At 54.8% G+C, this 19938-nt stretch overlaps 1 protein-coding gene across 4 annotated transcripts in view; it reads right to left on the bottom strand.

The window, feature by feature from the left end:
• The window catches only part of RAB11FIP3 (RAB11 family interacting protein 3), an 86961-nt gene extending 68547 nt beyond the window's left edge, over positions 1–18414 (bottom strand). For 2 of the 4 annotated variants that reach the window (XM_064725466.1, XM_064725464.1), the window contains exon 1: positions 17543–18410. In XM_064725466.1, the coding sequence (XP_064581536.1) occupies positions 17543–18082 (540 nt within the window). In that variant the 5' untranslated portion in view covers positions 18083–18410. Of the gene's footprint in view, positions 1–17542 lie in introns of all 4 variants that reach the window. The other 2 variants (XM_064725465.1, XM_064725473.1) reach the window with 2 other exon arrangements.
• Between the last annotated feature and the right edge of the window lie 1524 nt (positions 18415–19938).

Genomic DNA, 19938 nt, shown 5'->3' on the forward strand with positions numbered 1-19938 from the left:
GGGAAGTTTCCCAGGGAGGTGAAGGATTCCCCAGCTGTGAATTCCCTGTTTAGAAAAGGAAAAGGAAGCTCTGGGCCTCTCCTCTCCATCCTGAGGGATGCTCCATGTCTGCAGCACACCCCAGATGGATTCAGCAGGACAGAACATCCACTGGGCTTGTTTGAGGTGGGATCCCTGAGGGAATTCAGGGCAAGCCCTGAGCCTGCCAGCAGCTTTCCCTCACACCCTGGCACGGGTCAGGGCTGAAACAGATCCCAAAAAGACATTCTCTGGAGGGGAAAGGGGGGTGGGAGATTTCCAGTGGCCACAGCACCCCTAAGAAGAGCTGGTGGAGCTCAGAGCATCAAATCATGTGGGGTCCCACAGGGATGGTGCTTCCGTGTCCTGCCCTGGGAATGAAATCAACCCTCAGGGATGCTCTAATCTACAGAGTCTGGGGGCAAATCCAAAGGGGGAAAAGAGGAGGAAAGAGTACTGACAGATTCCTGATAAAGACCTCAAAATACCCAAGCAAATGGGGAGGGAAAAGGAAAAAAGGGAAAAGGAAGGGGGAAGGAAGGGGGGAAAGAAGGCAGAAAAGAAGGGGGAAAGGAATGGGGAAAAGGGGGAAAAAGGGAGGAAAATGGGGGAAAATGGGAAAAATAGGGGAAATAGGGGGGGAAAGGAGAAAAAGGAAAAAAGGGGGAAAGGGGGAAAAAGGAGGAAAAGGAGGGAAAAAGGGGGAAAACAGCAAAAGGGGGGAAAAGGGAAAAAAGGGGAAAAGGGGGGAAAGGGGGAAAAGGGGAGAAAAAAGGGAAAAAGGAAAAAAAGGGGGAGAACGGGAAAAGGGGGGGGAAAGGGAAAAAAGGAAAACAGGAAAAAAAAAAACAAGAAAAAAGGAAAAAAGGAAAAAGGTCCTGGTGTCCTGCTTGGCTGTGGCAGGACATGAAAATCCAAGCACTTCTCATGTAACTTTAATTACTCCCCTCTGCCTGCCAGAAGCCCAGATCTGCTCTGAACATCCTGTATCTCTGCACTGAGACAATCCCTGAACTCAGGCAGAGGGAAGGACGAGCAGAAGTGCCAAAGTGAGGCGTTTTTAGCGCTCCAAAGGAGGGAGGGCTCCCAGCAGCTCTGCTCAGGCAGGTGTGTGGCCCACAGGAGCTCACCTGAGCGGGAACACCCCGTGTAAAACCTCTCATGGTGACACAAAGGTGGATGCAGCACCTCCACCCTCTGTGTTTAACACCAGGGATGAGCCAAAGCTCCCTAAAAACCCACCTTGCCTCTCAGGGCTAAACCAAAGGAAAATGTGAAATATTTTTAAATGCTGATGACAGAAGGCAGAGTATCCTTTTTTCACCTTTGGGAAACAGGCTGGAACTGCTGAAATTCCTGCAGCCAAACCAAAGGGGCTGTGCCAAAGACACAGCTGTCCCACAGAGGACAGATCGCCCACTCCCCGAGCCCATGGGCTGCAGTGGGATCAGCTGGAACGCTCTGATCCCTGCTAATGCAGCATTTCTGTGGGCTCAGAGCACATCCCCACACTGCTGCAGGGATGGGAAGCACAGCTGCAGCATTCCCAAAGCCAGGAACAGCCTCCCAGCCCTCCGCTGCTGTGGTTCATCACCATAAACAGCCAGGCCCCAGCCCTGCTCTCAGCATCTCCCTTCTGAAGGAGCTGGCACTCCACAGAGCACTCAGAACCTCAAAGCAGGTCTCTATTCTGCTGCAATTACACCTAATTAAGTAACCTTTAAAACACCCCCGAGGGGAGGATCTCATTGCAGGGAGCAGCCCTGGCCAATTGGGAGTGAGCAGTGCATTATTTATTTCACAAGTGGCAGCGCTGACCCAGGGCTGCTGCCAGGATTTTGCTCTCCCAAAGCTCCAGGAGGAGCTCAGCAGGCAGATCCAGCCTGCTCAGTCTCTATTTAATTTAACAAGCAAGCCTGGTGAAGATGTTTTCTGCAACATTTCTCCCTAATCTGGCCCAGAGATCAGCTCATCCCTCCCATCCCTTCATCCCTCCCATCCCTTCATCCCCAGATTCCAGCACTGCAGCATCCAGACACCTTCCCGAGCAGGAGACAAAGGAAACCCCAGCCTGGTTTGTTCTCATCTTTTCTGACCACAGAAGAAATAATCAGAGCTCCTATTTAAGGTAGAAGGATTATATATTATATTCCCCTGTGTTCAGCAGGGGAATAATTATGGTAAGGATAAACCTGCAAATATTAAATAAATAATAAATTTTAAAATTATAAATAAATAATAAATAAACCATAATAAATTATGGTAAGGATAAACCTGCAAGTATTAAAAAGCAGAGGAATGGGAGAGAAATCACCCACAAACCAAGACAGAGAAGGAGCAAAGTGAGCAAATTCCCAAAGGGAAGACAGATCCTCTTCCCAGGAAGAGATCCTTGGCTTACAAACCCTCTTGCCTAACAAATCCTCCTTTTCCCAGGAATCCAAGAGGAAAGCTCTCAGCCTGCCACAGCTTTTGCTGTTCATCACCTCCTTGGGGCAGTTTCTCGCCCAGTCTTGCCCCAAAGCCTCTCCCAGGCTCCTTCTGCAGGGAATACCAGAGTGGAAAATGCAAATACAGAATGGACAGCAGCAAATTCCCTCCCCACCAAACTCCTCTTTTCCCCTTTTGGAAGGGGGAGGAAGAGATCTCCAGGCCAGCTGTGAGCCAGCAGCAGCCCAAAGCTGATGCTGAGGACCAGATCTCCCCACTCATCAGGAGCCTGCAGAGGAGAAGACTTTCCTTCAAACCCTCCAAATTCACCAGGAGGCAGGAAAAAAAAGCCAGAATGTGTTTGATAGAGCTGGCAGCCAAAGAAGCCTGAGGACCCACATCCTTCCTGCCCACAGCCACAAGAAACCAGGACAAACAGACCCAGCCAGGCCTGGAGTGAGCTGTGGAGATCTCCTCCACCTGCAGCACTCACAGCTGGAATTTTGGGCTATTTTCCTGTGGGAACCCAGCACATTCCTCTGGCTGCCCTGGAAGACTGGCAGGGCACTCAGAGACCTTGGCACAGAGTCACAAACACCAAAAACACCTTTGGCTTTGATTTTAGCCCATGGAAACAATTCCCAACTTTGTGTGAGGATTTACAAGTCGCAAGAGTTTGAGTAGAATGATAGTGAATTTGTCACAATTCACCCTTGTGAATTTTTCACAAGGGTGAAAAAGTAGAATTTTAGGGATTTAGAATGGGAGTTCAAGAGGCAAGATGGAGGAATCTGGGTGTGTCCTGTCCTTCTTCTTTTTCTTGTTCTTCGTTGTCTTCTTTTCTTCTTCTTGTTTCCTTCTTTTCTTCTTCTTCATCTTCTTCTTCTTCTTCTTGTCCTCCATCTTCTGCTGTGATGGTGGCACTTTTGGATTGGCTTAGAATAGATACAGACTGTCTAACATAGGTGATAGGTATGGGGAAATTATTGTAAATAAATACAGGTAGTTTTTAGTATAAAAAGCCAACACCACCCAAGGGCAGGGGCTGTGCCACAACCCAACCTGCAGGACAGATCTCAGCAGGTCAGAGAAAGAATGGAACAGATAAGAGAAAATAAACAACCTTGGAAAGCAGAACTGAGGAATCTCAACTTCTTCCTCAGTCAAGGGGCTGGGAAAAAAGATTCTTTAATACCTTGGGGTCATCTCAACCACAGAAACCTGAGATTTTCCCTGCTGGTAGAAATTCCTCTGGTCTGTACAGGACCAGTCTGGCCTGACCCCACCAGCTCCATGGGTATCTGGAGGCAGGAACACCTCCCTGCTCAGCAGGAGCCTCAGTTTGTGCTATTTAAGTGTGTTCTCAAATGCCAAATGTGACATTTCCAAATTATCCCTCAATTGTTGCCACTGAAGCATAAAAATGTATTTAAACAAACAACTTCAAGGATGGTTTGGAAACATTAGCAGGAATATAAGTTACGCTGAGATGGTTTTAATCCAAATTTAATTGTTTGTCTCAAGTGTTCCACATTTCCTGTCGCTCCCTAAGTGCTCAAAGGCTTCAGCAGCCACCATGCTCTGCTCTAAACATTTATTTGTTTAATGAACTTCAAGAGGGTTCTTCCTCCACCCTCCAAGCCTTTGTTTGTGGCTTCTGTTCCTCTGATGACAAGGGAAACCTGTTCTCACCCTTCCAAACACGGCTCAGGGGCAGGAGGCTGGCTTAAATCAAGAAAGAGGGAAAGGTTTAGAGCCTGGCTGCTGCTCAGGTAAAACACACACACCTGGGTGGAGCCACCCTGGGGACAGGGCCCAGTGCCACCACAGAGCCACCCTTGCTGTCCTGCAGAACAGGGGCAGGAGCTTCCCAGGGTCTGGAGCTGATCTGAACAAAAAAAAAAAAAAAAAAAAAAAGGAAAAAAACCAAACCAAAAAAACCCAAAAAACCAAAAAAAACCAAAAAAAAAAAAAAAAAAAAAAAAAAACAAACCAAAACAAAAAAAAAAAAAAAAAAAAAAACCCCAACCAACCAACCAAAAAAAACCAAACCAAACCAAACCAAAAAACATACAAACAAACAAAAAAACCGAAAAAAAACAAAAAAAACCCCTACAAACCCAACCCAATCAAACACTCCAGGAGGTCACACACTGAGGATGAGGCATTTTAAGATGCTGAATGGTTTTTTGCCTGCTGTGGCAAAGCACCCTGCAGCAAACCCAGGTGTGATGGGGCTGTTTGGTTCCAGAGGCTGCCCAGGCTCAGAAATCCAGAATTTCTAAGTGTGTGAATCCAGGATTTCTGTGGTTTGCTTCCCTGTGCTCCCCTCCAGGATGGAAAGCAGCACAAAACACCCATGGGCACATCCCAGACTGAATCCTCCCATGGCCTGGCACACTCACCCTCCCCAAGCACAATGTACAGGCTGTAACTCATACATGGGTCAGAGAATCACTGAATTATCTGGGTGGGAAGGGACCTTAAAGCCCACCCAGTGCCACCCCTGCCATGGCAGGGACACCTCCCACTGTCCCAGGCTGCTCCCAGCCCTGCCCAGCCTGGCCTTGGGCACTGCCAGGGATCCAGGGTGGGCACCCTGTGCCAGGGCCTGCCCACCCTCCCAGGGAACAATTCCCAATTCCCAATATCCCATCCATCCCTGCCCTCTGGCAGTGGGAGCCATTCCCTGTGTCCTGTCCCTCCATCCCTTGTCCCCAGTCCCTCTGCAGCTCTCCTGGAGCCCCTTCAGGCCCTGGCAGGGGCTCTGAGGTGTCCCTGGAGCTTCTCCTCTCCAGGTGAGCACCCCCAGCTCTGCCAGGGGCTGCCCTGGGCTCTCTCCAGCTGGGGTGGGGCAGGGAGCTGCTCCTCCCAGCTCCAAATGTTGTGATTCTGGGGGACACAGGGACAGTGAGCTGGAGCTGCAAACAGCAGCAGCTGAGCAGGACAGAAGGAACCTGCCTGGCCCAGCCCTGCTGTGCCTGCCACCCTGGCAAAACTGAGCTTATTGTACCACAAACAAGCCTGAACCAGAGCCCAGCAAAGCATAAAGACTCGTTTCATTTTTTAGAGCTGCTTCAGGTTATTCCCCTCCCTTTGGCACCTCCTCAGGCAGCTCCAGAAAGGGCTGTTTGTGTGAAGGACACACAGCACACTCCCAGAGAGGGAAAAGGAGCCCAGAAGGGATCAAAGGCTCACAGGTAGATTCCTGGAGCAAGGCAGAAGAGGCTGAGATGCCATGCATGGTTTGGGAAGCCCAGGAGCTGAGGGACTGGAAGCTCTGGGCGTGAAGGCATCAGCACAGCAAGGAACAGCCCATGGCACCTCCCAAAGCAGGAAACAGCCTGGATCTGCCCCATGGCTCTGCAGGGGTGTGCCAGGCTGCCAGGCAAGGCCCACCTCTGTGCCACCATGGCATGGGTGCCCACACAGCCTGGAGGAGCAGCTCAGAGCACAAGAGAATTCCCTGCTGCACAGCAAGAGCCCTCCTGCTCCAAACCAGGGTGTCCAGAATGCTCCTATTCCACCCCCAGCATGCTCCTCTTCAAAACCAAAGCTCCCAAAACTCCCCATGGACCCTTCAGGGAAGGTTCCACAAACCTGCTCTGCTCTGTGCTGTGACAGTGTTCACAGGGGTCCCAGGATGAGGGAAGAGATGAGAATGTTCACTCCATGTTTCAGAAGGCTGATTTATTATTTTATGATATATATTACATTAAAACTATACTGTGAAAAATGCATGTATTTTATGATTGGCTTTTTGCAAATATTAAAATGAATATTATATGTGTTGTGTTAGAAAGTAATGCTGGAGTAATTCTCTTAAGTACTGTGGTAAATATAGATTTAGGTTATAAAAATTGTTAAAATAGAAACAATGCTATGTACGATGCTTTGTTTAAAAGAAAGGACTGGCAGTGAGATAGCAGCCACAGGACACCTGAATCTTTCAGAGAAAAAGAATTTTTCTCTCTTATCAGAAGAAATGAACTTCTTCCCGCCTTGAAGGCGCTGTTAGGATTCAGAGGAAGAAGTTGACAGTGACCAGACAGAATCCTGTGTTTGAATGGAATTTATGCATCATGTATGAAGTGTATGAATATGCCACATATACTAAAAGAATAGAAGAAAAGGTTTCATCAGAAAGCTAGCTAAGCTAAGAATAGAATCAGAAAGAATGATAACAAAGGCAGCTGTCTCAGACTCTCTGTCCAAGCCAGCTGACTGTGATTGGCCATTAATCAGAAACAACCACATGAGACCAATCACAGATGCACCTGTTGCATTCCACAGCAGCAGATAATCAATGTTTACATTTTGTTCCTGAGGCCTCTCAGCTTCTCAGGAGGAAAAAATCTTAAGGAAAGGATTTTTCATAAAAGATGTCTGTGACACTGTGCACCCTCCCTGCCAGGACAGCAGTCCCAGAGCTCCAAGCAGCCAGAGAGGATTTAGCTGCTTGCTGCATCCATGTAGCAAACACAGGGAAATAATTCCACAAGGATATCCAAATTTTGGTTTATCCCCCAGCTGTAAACTCCTCACACACACAGGGTGAAGAGCAGGGTGAAGAGCAGCCACTCCCCTGGAAAAAACAGGGAATGTGGCCAGGCAAAAGGGAGCCAAGGGACACTGACAGGACACAGGACATCCCCACCAGCCTCCACAGCCAGGCTGGGGCTGGGTGTCATCCCCCCCATCAGTGCAGAAAAACCTTCTCCAATCAGATCACCCGGTTTCTGTGTTTGCAGGGGATTTTGTGCTGTGTTTGTTTGGGATATGGGATGGCAGAGCAGCCCTGTGCCCACAGCAGCCTCACCCTTTGCTGCTCTCTAAAAGCTCTGGGCTCCTTGCTCACATGCTGCTGGAGCCCAGCTTCCCCTGCACTCTGGCAGATGGATTTTCCACAGCCAGGCCCTGCCAGATGACGCAGCTCCTCTCCCTCTGCCTCTCCTCCTCCTCCTCAGGGGACAGGAGGAAGCAGGAACAGGCTGAGGAGCCCTTCCAGCAGCAGCAGTGACTCAAACACAACATAACAGCCCTGGCATTTCACCACGGGACACTGCACAGGGGGAACAGGAGCTCTTTCTTCTGGAAAGCTACAATGTGTTATTAAAAATAATATTAAAAATAAATAAATTGGGGTGGTCTGAGGCTGCTCACCCTGCTGCCAAACAGGGAACAGCCTGGAAACAAAGCTGTAAGCCCCCATTGGGCACTGCCAGGGATCCAGGGCCTGCCCACCCTCACAGGGAACAATTCCCAATTCCCAATATCCCATCCAGCCCTGCCCTCTGGCAGTGGGAGCCATTCCCTGACAGGACACCCCCAGAGCTGTCACCAGCCCATGCCACAGGGAGCTGGGACACACCAGGACACACAAAGGAACTCAGGAATTCATGTTTGTGTGCCCAGCACACAAATTCCCAACAAATACCACTGTCCCTCAGTGCTTCAGCTTCAACAGGATCCCAGGATGTGGGAACAGGGAGCAAAGGCACTTTAGTCACTCTGGCATTCCTGGGAAAAGGGAATTTGCTTTGGCACTGGAAGAAGCTGGATGAGAGAAGTCTCCCAGCAGCCTCCACAATTCCCTGCTTTAGGAGCAGTTTTCTCCCTAGAGAGGGAAAAATCCTGACCAAAATCAGGAATAAAGTGCCTGGACCAAGGCCACAGCCAGGAGGAGCCCCATCCTGACCCACTGGGGCTGTCTCAGGCTGGAAGATGTGGCTGGGGTTGTTTATTCTGTTTAATCTGTCAGAGCTGGGGCAATTCTCTGCTGTCCATGGGCAGTTTTTTCTTTATCTCTCCCCCAGCCAACCCTCCCTCCAGGAGATCTCTGCTGTCCATGGCCACTGAGTGTCCCTGCAGGGCTGATCCAATCCCACCATCCCATGGGGAGATGCTGTGCCCAGGGCAGGAGCCAAGCATTCCTCCCTGGATCCAATCTGAGCCTGGCACAGCACAGCAGCCTTTGCCCCCTGCATTGCCAGAGGAGCAGCTTTCTGCTGCCCTGCATGGCCAGAGGGAGCCCAGGCCCATCTGCAGCAGCCCTGGAGCTGCAGAGGAAAACTCCCCCCTTGTGCAGGATCCTGCTGCAGCAGAGCCACAGCTGGCACTGCAGGAGGGCTGAGCCCCCGTGGGATGGGGCTGGGACACCCCCTGACACACAGGGGGCAGGGCATGCTCTGACTCTGTCACTGTATTTTCTTTTTCTTTGTACTATTGCATTTGTATTTTTAATTTTCCTAGTAAAGAACTGTTATTCCTACTCCCATATCCTTGCCTGAAAGCCCATTAATTTCAAAATTACAATAATTCAGAGGGAGGGGGTTTACATTTTCCATTTCAGGGGAGGCTCCTGCCTTCCTCAGCAGACACCAGGCTGTTCAAACCCAGACAGGCTGTCCCATCCTCAGGTCCCTGGAGGAAAAGCCCAGCCCAGCCCCAGCAGAGCAGTGTTCCAGGGCAGGATCCACCACCACTCACAGGGATTTGGGCTCTCCAGCTGCTCTCCCCATGGAGCCAGCACCCAGCCTCCAGCTCAGCACCAGTGGCACTTGGCAGGAATTGTCCCCATGGCTCTCCTTGCTCCTGTCCCCTCCTCTTTCCTCCCCCACAACCCACAGGACCACTATTAACTCACTCTGCCCACACCAGCTCCAGCAAAAGCTCTGCAGGGAATGGGAGCCTCATCAGAACCCAAGATTTGGGAGAAGGGACCATTCCTGGAGCTGTGAGCCATGCAGGGAGCCCAGGCTGGCACTGCCATGGCTCCATGGCACCTTCAGGGCTGCTCCTTGGCCTTGGAATTTTGGGATCCCAGAACAGGGTTCCTGCCAGGTACCACTGATGTGAGCTGGGACTGCCCTGTGGATACAGAGCTCTCCTTCAGCCTGGAGCTGCCTCTGCCACCAGCACATCCAAGGCCTCCAGCATAAGGACATGGAGCTGCTCCAGGGCTGGAGCCCCTCTGGAGCCAGGCTGGCAGAGCTGGGGGTGCTCACCTGGAGAGGAGAAGCTCCAGGGACACCTCAGAGCCCCTGCCAGGGCCTGAAGGGGCTCCAGGAGAGCTGCAGAGGGACTGGGGACAAGGGATGGAGGGACAGGACACAGGGAATGGCTCCCACTGCCAGAGGGCAGGGATGGATGGGATATGAGGAATTGGGAATTGTTCCCTGTGAGGGTGGGCAGGCCCTGGCACAGGGTGCCCACCCTGGATCCCTGGCAGTGCCCAAGGCCAGGCTGGGCAGGGCTGGGAGCAGCCTGGGACAGTGGGAGGTGTCCCTGCCATGGCAGGGGTGGAACAAGGTGATCTTTAAGGTCCCTTCCCACACAAATACTGGAAGATCCAAAGCACAAACACACGAGGATATGAACAACCAGTGATTCTGAGAGCAGCCTGAGGAGATCCCTGCTGTTCCTCCCCCTGTGGCTGCAGTCCTGCCTCTGCTGGAGGCCTCAGGCCTGGACCTAAAGCATCAGCCCCAGCACCACCCCATGTGTGGAAGGGGACTGAAAGATGCAAAGATCTGAAAGTGGAAAAGCAAAGCTGAGAGGAGCTTTAACTGATGTGGGACAGTGAGGGAAGCACCAAGTCCTGCACACTGGGCTGGCTCAGCACCGGCTGCACCGCAGATGTCCCAAAAACCTCGTCAGGAGAGCAGCTCAGAGCACACCCAGAGCAGGGACTGCACTCTGGGAACAGCTGGGAATGCTTCTGGCATGTGGGAGAGGCACTGCAGGTACAAAATGCACAAATCCCCAAGGGCAGAGTCCCTCTGTGTGTCCACAGGCACCTGCACATGGGGACAAGGCCTGGGATCAGCCCCAGGGCAACTCTGGGCCCTCCTGACCAAACACACCTGGAGGGGTCCAGGGGGAGGAACAGGGCTCCCAATCCTCAGCAAACTCTCATTGTCAGCAGTTTGGGGAGGCAAAACCTCCCTCAGGCTCATCTAAACCCATCACCCAGGTGGGACCCTCACAGGGACAAGGACAGTGAGGGGTTGGAGGGGTCTAGGGGAGAGAGCAGGGCTGGGGAAGGGGCTGGAGCACCAGGAGGGGCTGAGGGAGCTGGGAAGGGGCTCAGCCTGGAGAAAAGGAGGCTCAGGGGGTTCCTTGTGGCTCTGCACAGCTCCTGACAGGAGGGGACAGCCAGGGGAGTCCCAGGGAACAGGGACACAACAAGGGGAAGCAGCCTCAGGCTGGGCCAGGGGAGGTTTAGGTTGCATACTGGGAAAATTCCTTCATGGAAGGGGTGGTCAGGCCCTGGCACAGCTGCCCAGGGCAGTGAGGAGTCCCTATCCCTGAAGAGCTCACAAAGATGTGGCTGTGGCACTGGGGACGCGTTTCAGGGGTGGCCCTGGCAGTGATGGAGCACAGATGGATCCCAGAGCTCCCCAGAGCCTCCCTGAGTGCCAGCCCAGCAGAACCAGTCTGGCAGCTTTGCACCTCCATTCTCCACAGGTGCCTCAACTCACAGAACCACACAGAGGGAAGGGCTCCCACTGCTCCCCCAGGGCTCACAGGGCCAGGAACCCACACGGGAATGATGGAAAGGTGGAGCCAGGCATGAGGGACAGGGAGAAGCAAGCCATGCCTCACTGCCAGCAGACTCACAGAGCTGGAACTGTGTTGGTTCATTGCTGTTCAGGCTCCACTCCCAGGAAAAACACTGGTGCCATGGCAGAGGGGATGCTGAGGGTGGCCCAGCAGCAGAGGTTAAAGGGAATTCATTTGTTTTGCAAAATTCCAAAGGCAGGAATTAAGAAAAAAAAGAAAAAAAAAAAGCCCCTGGGTTCCAAGCAGATCATTCCTCTGACAATGAGCAACAAACGAAAGTCAAACAGGAATAAAGTGCAGAGGAATTCTGTGGGCAATGGTAATGATTATCAATTATTGTCTGGGCTGAGTTACATAATGCTATCAGCAGCCTGGGAATGCTTTGGGAGAGGGCTCTGTGGGCAAGAGCAGCTCCAAATGAGCCCTGTCTTGTGGTGCACTATCATATTCCAGTTAATTATGGTGACCCCAATCCAATTTTAATCAATCACAGCCTCAGGAAATACTCTGCTCCTGAGAGGAAGCTTCTCGTGAATCCTCCTCTCTTCTCTCAGTATTTACAGGGGTTTATAAAGGAGAGGGAGAAGGAATTTCACACAGGCAGACAGTGACAGGACAAGGGGGAATGGGTTGGAACTGAGAGATTTACATTGGATATTACAGATTCTGCGCTGGCAGGGTGGGCAGGCCCTGGCACAGGGTGCCCAGAGCAGCTGGGGCTGCCCCTGGATCCCTGGCAGTGCCAGGTTTGATGGGGTTTGGAGCAGCCTGGGATGGTGGGAGGTGTTCCTGGACATGGCAGGGAGTGGGGTGGGATGGGCTGGGCAGGGCTTAAGGTCTTTCCAGCCCAACCCTGAAAACCCTCAGGTGGTGCCTTGGCTGCTGCTGGGGCAATGCCCACCCTGGGAGCCCCCTCAGGCACAGCACGGGGCAGCTCTGCAGAGCTGGGGCTGATCCTGATCCCTCCCTGGGTAACCAGGGCTTCTTTACTTGCAGGAATGAACCCAAATTCCAGAGGAACACAACTAACCTTGATCAAAACAAATCACAGCATGGTTGGGGTTGGAAGAGACCCTAAATCCCATCCAGTTCCACATCCATGCCATGGCAGGGACCTCCCACTGTCCCAGGCTGCTCCAATCTCTCCTTGGGCACTGCCAGGGATCCAGGGCCTGCCCACCCTCCCAGGGAACAATTCCCAATTCCCAATATCCCATCCATCCCTGCCCTCTGGCAGTGGGAGCCATTCCCTGTGTCCTGTCCCTCCATCCCCTGTCCCTCTCCCAAAAATCCCCATTCACTGCACTCTCAACCTGCAGGAGCCAGGCAGAATGAAAAGGTTGATTTAATAAACTGGGAGCTGGGATAAAATTACCAGCAGCACCCTCCTGCCAGCCCACAGAGACAAACCCAGCCTTTGAGCATTCACAGCCCTGCAGGCTCCATCCCTGCAGGATAAGCATCCCTCCATCTGATCCCAGCCACAAACACAGCACCAGAGCTCTGCCCAGCTCTGATCTGCTCCCAGCCCTCCCCACCACTCCCAGCAGCTAAAAAAACCCAGGAGCAGCACAGGAATCATCTCCTCCTTGGAGGCTTTGGGGATATTTATAAGTGAATCAAGCGAGCTGAAAATGGAATTTGCAAAGCAGCCACCACCTCGCCCAAAATTACACAAAATATGTTGGCTTGGAAGCCTTTTCCTCTCTGAGGGAGAAAGAAAAACTCCTGTCTTGGAGCTCCTGGAGCACACAGACCTGTTATTTATTGATGGTGGTAAAAGCCCTTTGAAGAGGGGAGGAGAGGAGGGAGGAGGAGAGGAAAAGGCTCCCACCCAAACTCCCCAAACCCACAAATTCCCTGCCATGATTTTCTTTGGGGAGGGGAAAAAAACTGTGCCCTTGCTCAAAGCAAGCAAAATATTGCAGATTTGTTGCTGTTCCAAAGCACACAGGGGTGTCCACAGGCACCTCCTGCACAGCCAGAGCATCCCCAGTGCCATCCCAGAGCAGGAACCAAATCCCAGGAGCTGGAATGCTGCTCCTTCCAGGCCAGGGTATTCCATGCAGTTAAACAGCAATTAAAGCCTCTGGAAGGTGCAGCAGCAGCAGCAGCACAGTTGGAGGCAATTAAAGCCTCACTGGCCTGTGAAAGCATGAGAGGTAATTTTAGAAATCTCTTCATAAAAGCAGCATTGCCTCTGCTCAAACTGGGTAAGAACCATGAGAAAATGGAAAAATAAAAAACAAAAAAGGGGTTTCCTCGTGACAGATCATTATATTTCACAGGGAAGTGGGACAAAACCAAGGGGATGAGGGAGGAGATCCCAAATCAGCTGCCAGGCCAGCATGGGCAGGGAGATGGAAGGAGGAAACCCTGGATGCAGCACCCAATTCCCAAGGGATCCATCAGAGGGGAGCAGGAACAGCAGTGGCATCTCCACAGGGGGAACCTCTAAAAAGGTTTGCAATGCAGTTTGACACTATCCAGACCTCATTACAGGAAATAACTGCCAGCTTTTCAGATGGCTTTATTCAAAAATAAAAACCAAGTGCAGGATTCTTTGCAGCTGCTGCCTGGAGTGATCCCTGCCAGCCCCAAAATGGGATTTGTTCTGCAGCTCTCAGCTCAAGCTGGGCACCCCATTCCAAAAGGCTGAGAAAAGTACAAAAAAAACCTGATAAAAGCCCTCAGGAACCATCCCCAGAGGGAAAGTTAAAAGCTGAATATGGAGAGCTCAGCTGAGGATGAGCTGATGTGGTGGCAGGACTGGTGTTGAGGGATGGAAATGTTAAAGAAAGCAGAATAAATCACACTGGAATGAAGCTCAAACTGATCATCCAGAGGGGAAAAAAAAGGCTGAAGATCCCTTGGAACAGCAGCCTCTGGAAGCGAGTGAGACAAACTCTGGGATTTCTCTTAATTGAGCCAAGGCAGTGAGATCATGTGGTGCAAGAGGCTTTTCCTTCTCCAATTGTCTGTTAGATCAGAACAGAAAAGGAAAAACAACCCAAGGTGCCAGCAGGACGCTTGTCCTCAGCCTCACAAACAATCCATTCTCCTCTGGGCCTGCTGGAAATGAATCCAGGCAGAAGAGCCTTGGGCTCTGTCACCCCAGCCAGCCAAACACAATGCAGAGCTACAGGAAAATTTCATTTTGGAATAAAAATTTAAACCTAGAGTGGTTGCACAATGGTTTTAGGTTCTGTGCAACCCCCAGAAGTGCAGGACACAACCCCTCCTGCTTTGCAAGGTGACACAAAAGTGACATCAAGTGTGTCCCCAGCTCCCTGTTTAAGCCAGCCTTGCTCCATCCTTCTGTCCCAGCCAGTGGCTCCAGGGAGCAGCAGATCCCAGAGAAACGCAGGGAAAAAGGGGAGGAAGGAGGGAATAACAACACAGCACCCCCGGCAGCTGCCTCCCAGGTGGTTTGGGAGCAGTCCAGGGATTTTGGATGCAAAATCAAGTGGTTCTCAAGGAAAGTTAAGTTATCCTCAAGACCTTTCTTGTTTGTAAATCCACGGAGCATATCAGGGGTCCATGGGAGCAAATCTGTGTAGGATACACACCCTCCTGGGAGAGGCTGTGGGGGACCATCCCAAGGCTGTCCCTTCCCTGCTCAAGGTGGGCTCTGCACATCCCAAGGCTGTCCCTTCCCTTGGCTCAGGTGTCACCCCCACACCACGCTCCCATCACCCTTGGGAGATGAAGGTACTGGCAAGATCTCAATCCCTATCAGCTGTTATCTCTGCAGATCAAAACAAACTGCCTTTATCTCTGCCCTGATCTCTTCCCCATGCCAGCGGCACTGCCACAGAGCTCTCCCACAGAGCCCTCCAACACCCCAAGCTGCTTAAGCAAAACCCCATCCCAATCCCATTTTTGATCCCCATGGAGAGAAAAACCACCCAATTCACCCGAGCAGAAACCCCCAATCCCACGGTGCTTATGGAATCAACGCCAGCTGGTGCCTTCCCTTTGACATTTAGCTAATAATTGTTGCAGCCAAACGAGCTGACAGTGCTCACTCAGCAGCCCGTGAATGCCTCTGGTGTTTGACTGAGCGCTAAAGACAACACTTGCTGCTCTCCAGCTCCTCATCCATGTGGGCACACACACACAGAGCCCCTCCTGCAGCCCTCCCCAGCCTCGGGGATCAGCTGCTGGTCCTGCTCCAGTTTAGCCATTTGTTCCGGCCCTGTGGGCAGCAGGCAGGAGGGCAGGGGAAAGGGAAGGGGCTGGAATTTGTTCCTCATGAGCTGCCCTCTGTGATTAGCCAGGCAGCCACCACACCCCGACCCCTCTCAAGTCATGGTTGTGGCACAACCTTTATTTACACCTTCAGGGTCCCATTCAGTCCCCTGAATTCTGTTTTACCCTCTGGGGATGTTCCTGCCCTTTAACTCCCACCTGAGCTGGATCTCCATTTGCCACAAGCCCCACTTTGGGCCCAAGTTCAGCTGCTTCACAAAAAATAGGTCAAGGAACTCCTCCAGAGCTCCTCCCTTTATTACTCCACACATCAGGGGGCTCAGGGTGGAGATCAGGAAAGGTTCATCCCCAGAGGGTGCTGGCACTGCCCAGGCTCCCCAGGGAATGGGCACAGCCCCGGGGCTGCCAGAGCTCCAGGAGAGCTTGGACAGGGATGCCCAGGGTGGGGTTGTTGGGGGTCTGTGCAGGGCCAGGGGATGGACTCAGTGATTCTTGTGGGACTAAAAGGGACCCTCAAGGTGTAAATAAAGGTTGTGCCACAACCGTGCCTGGGGTGCTGTGGGAGAGGGGTCAGGGTGTGATGGCTGCCTGGGCAATCACAGAGGGACAAATTTGATCTGCTGGGAGCTTACAGACACAATGACCAACCCCTTCTCTCCTCCCTCAGCATGCCCTGATCCTTTCCAAGCTGCAGACTCACACCAAGTCCTCCTGCACACACAGGCATCCCCTTTGCTCCTGTGCCAGTCCCCTGCAGTGCCCAGGACCTGCCACACCAATGTCCCCAAGGTGCTCAGCCCCAGCTGTGCCAGGAGCTGCCCGTGCCAGCCTCCAGCTGAAGAGAAATGGCTTTGCAAAGCATCATTTAGGGCAGCACTGGCTGTGCTCAGCAGGAGCAACAGGGAGCTGCAGAGAGCCCCTTCCCACCCAGATCCATGTGGCCACCATCCAATGGCACAAACCCTCTGGGGACACCCCTGAGCTTCGGGGTGACCTTAGCAGCCCACAGCCCCTCCTAGGCCATGCTCTGAGGTGTTTTCCCATCTCAGTGAGGCCCCTCTGGAGCTCTGGCCCCATCCCCTCACTGTTACCGGGCACTGCTGGGCTGAGCTGCACCCCCAGAGCCACCTGCCACCTCCTGTCCCCATTTCCCACGTCCTTGGGCTGCTCCTGCCAAGGGACACGAAAGCACACGGTGCCCAGGGAGGTGGCACCGTGTGCAGGAGCCTCCATGGACTGTCTGCTGCTGCCTCCTCTGCTGGGGACAGCAGTGGGACATGGTGATGGCACAGGGAGCCTGGAAGGACAGGGCAGAAGAGAGGATTTAGGAATAAAACCTCTCTGCTGGCACAGGTAGAGGTACCTGAGCTCACACCTTGAGACCCCCTGGGCACAGAGTGCCCCCTCAGCAACACAAAGAAGTTCCCTGTCTCCACTCTGCAGGGCTGTTTTTCTAAAATAATCGCCTTTGTTTTATCTTTGAGAGGTGTTTCTAGCAGGGGGACAGGGATAAAAAGCCCTCCTCCACCGAAAGCCTCCTTCACACATGATTTGCTTTGTCATGGCACTTAAATACCCGCGCAGCAGCCAGGGATGGAGAACGAGAGCGGACCTGGGCAGGCACAGGGAAACTTCACAGCAATACCTGCGTTCCTTAAAAAAAATAAATCTCCTTTTCCTGGTAGCGATGCCAGCCCAGGCCAATGCACGAAACACAACAGATCCATCTCCGTGCCCTGGTGAGCGCTGCCGGAGCTTGCTCCATTTTGGGTCAGCCCAGGCAGCTCCAGATTACATCGCTGTGATCTGCGGCAGGGGAACAGCGGCTGGCCAGGGCACAGGGCAGCAGAAATGGGAAAATGCGCATTGAGGCTGTCAGAGCCCGACAAGCGAGCAGGGAGCCAGGGAATGGCCTGGGCTGGAGAGGCCCTGAAGGATCCCCTCGCTCCAAGGCGCTGCCAGGGCAGGGATGCTCTCGCTGTGGGGTGAGCACGGTCAGCAAGGGCGGCACGGAGCAGCCCCGGGATGGCCCCGGGATGTGCCCGTGCCCAGGCGAGCCCCGGGGCGGCAGCGATGGAGAACAAAGAGCCGCGGGCTCCCGGCGGCTCCGGCTCCTCCCGGGCGCAGCGGGGGCCGCTCGGGCCGGCGTGCCCTTCACCCGGGGCGATGCCAGCGCTGTCCTTGGGGACACTGAGCTCTGCAAGGGCCGCAGCCCGGACAGAAGCCACCATCACCCTCACCCCGGGGCGGCGGGGCCACCGGGAACCAAGCGGTGCCGCCCCCCGGTGCCCACGGTGGACAGGTGCCCGGTGCTCACCTGCTCGGCGCCGTAGGCCGTGGCGAACTGCACGAACTCCTCCACACGCACGAAGCCATCGCCGTCGCGGTCCAGGGCGTCGAAGACCGGCCGGAGGCGCGGCTCCTCCTCGGGCGGGGGCTCGGCGGAGCCCTCCGGGCCCGGGCTGTCCCCGGCCTGCCCCGGGCACCAGGGCGGCGGCTCCGCGCCGGCAGCGGCGGCATCAAGGGCCCAGAGGTCCAGATCCAGCTCCGGGCCCAGCTCTGCCTCCTGTTCCAGCTCCGGCTCCAGGTCCAGCTCCGGCTCCGGGCTCAGATCTGCCTCCTCCTGTTCCGGCTCCGGGTACAGGTCCAGCTCTGGCTCCGGTTCTGGTCCCAGCTCCGGCTCCGGTTCCCGTTGCAAGTCCAGGTCCGGCTCCGGTTCCAGGTCCAGCTCGGGTTCTAGGTCCAGCACTGGCTCCGGTTCTGGTTCCAACTCCGGCTCCGGTTCCAGCTCTGGCTCGGGCCCCGGTCCCGGCCCCCGGGGCAGCGGGGGCTCGGTCCCAGGCGGACGCGGCTCCATCTTCACCGCCGGCGCTCCGCGCCCGCCGCCGCCCGCCCCGGGCCATGCCCCGCGGCCATGCCCCGCTCACATCGGGGCGGTGCCGGTACCGGTGCGGTCTCCGCGGCACTCACGGCTTTGTGCGAGGAACGCCGGCCCCGCCCGCCGACACCGGGGGCGGCCCCGCCGGTCCCGCCCTGCTCGGGGAGCGGCGGCTCCGAGCGCCGGGGCCGCGGGTCCTGCCCGGGACCGGGGATTAGGGGAAGCGGCGGCGGCACCGAGGAACAGCCCCGCGGCCCGCCCGCCCTCGCCGCCGCTCCGGGGCCGCCCGCGGACAAGCAGCAGCTCCAGCCCGGCCGCCGCCGCAGTAGCCGGGGCGGTGACGTCATTCGCCTGCCGGTCCTGTTGGCCCCGCCCCTCCGCGGCGCGAGCCCGTGCTGAGGCCACGCCCCCTGCCTGGCTCGCGCGCGGCGGGGGCGGGGCCGGCGGAGAGGGGCGGGGCCGGCGGAGCGCGAGCACGTGGGACCAGGGGGGCGCCGTGAATGGGGACCCCCAAATCCCCCGGCTGGGAAACCGTGCCCGGGACCCCAAACCTCAAACTCAAACCGGCTCCAGGACCCCAAACTGTGCTTTGGGACCCCAAACACAAACCCAAACCGCACTCCAGGACCCCAAACCCAAACTGTGCTCCAGGACCCTAAACCAAACCACGCTCCGTGACCCCAACCCCAAACACAAACCATGCTACGGGACCCAAAACCCAAACTGCGCTCCAAGACCCCAAACCCAAACCGTGCTCTGGGACCCAAACTGTGCTCCAGGACCCAAACTCAAACCCAAACTGCGCTCCAAGACCCCAAACCCAAACCGTGCTCTGGGACCTCAAACGCCTGTGAGGGGATCTGTGCAACAGGACTGCCCAGCTGCTCCAGGTGTGAGCCCCAAATCCCCCCGGGGAGATGAGCCCTGCTTTGGGATCCCCAACCCCAGTGGGGCAGCACTGTGTGCCCCGGGATGCCTGAGCTGCTCCAAGGGGGAACCGAGCACCGGGACACCGCTGGGACCCTCAATGGGTTAATTCATTAATTAATGCCCGTGCTTAGGGCTCACAGCCTGCAGGCTCTGGGCAGCCGCAGTTTCTGCTGGAGCACCGGGATGGCCCTGCTAACACAGCCCTGAGCTGGCCCAGCAGGTGGAATTACAGCCCCTGGGTATAATTAGCAGCAAACTTGATGAGCAAGAGCATCCCTGGCCCCAGTGACCCTGCCCGGGGCACAAACAGTGTGTGACATCTCAGGAGCAGCCTGGTTGGGCCACCATGTGTCCCTGAGCACACTCAGCCCCGAGAGCCAGAGCTCAGCAGCATCCCCAGGGAGGATGTCACCCCTGTCCTTCAGCCCAGTGCTGGAAGGATGGAAACCTCCACTCCAAATCCTCTTCCTCAGCACAGCCATTCCTAAAAGGTGAGCAGGGCAGGAGGGGGCTCCTGGCTCTGTCCCACGGGGGGAAAGCCTCAGGCATCCCCTGCAAAATCCCCTGGGCAATACCATTCCCAGTTCCCAGACAGCTCAGGCTGTGTGTGGGTTCCTGCATGGATGGGGCTGGAGGTGCCTGCAGGGCAGGAGGTGACAGCCCAGGATGGGGCTGGCAGGGATTGAGGTCCCTGCAGGGCTGCAGTGACAGCCCAATGCTGTGAGAGGCAGCTCTGCAGCCCTGCACGGGCTCCTGCAGCTCCAGGCTGGGCCCAGAGCTCTGTCCTGTCCCTGGTGCTGGGGACACGTGGCCAAACTCAGCTCCCTCCTCCTGGGGTGGCCAGGACAGCCCTGAGTGCCCAAATCACCTGGTGATGGTGGAACAGTGAAATCCATGGAGCCTCC

This window comes from Zonotrichia leucophrys, chromosome 14 (assembly GCF_028769735.1).
Source record: "Zonotrichia leucophrys gambelii isolate GWCS_2022_RI chromosome 14, RI_Zleu_2.0, whole genome shotgun sequence".
NCBI lineage: Eukaryota > Metazoa > Chordata > Aves > Passeriformes > Passerellidae > Zonotrichia > Zonotrichia leucophrys.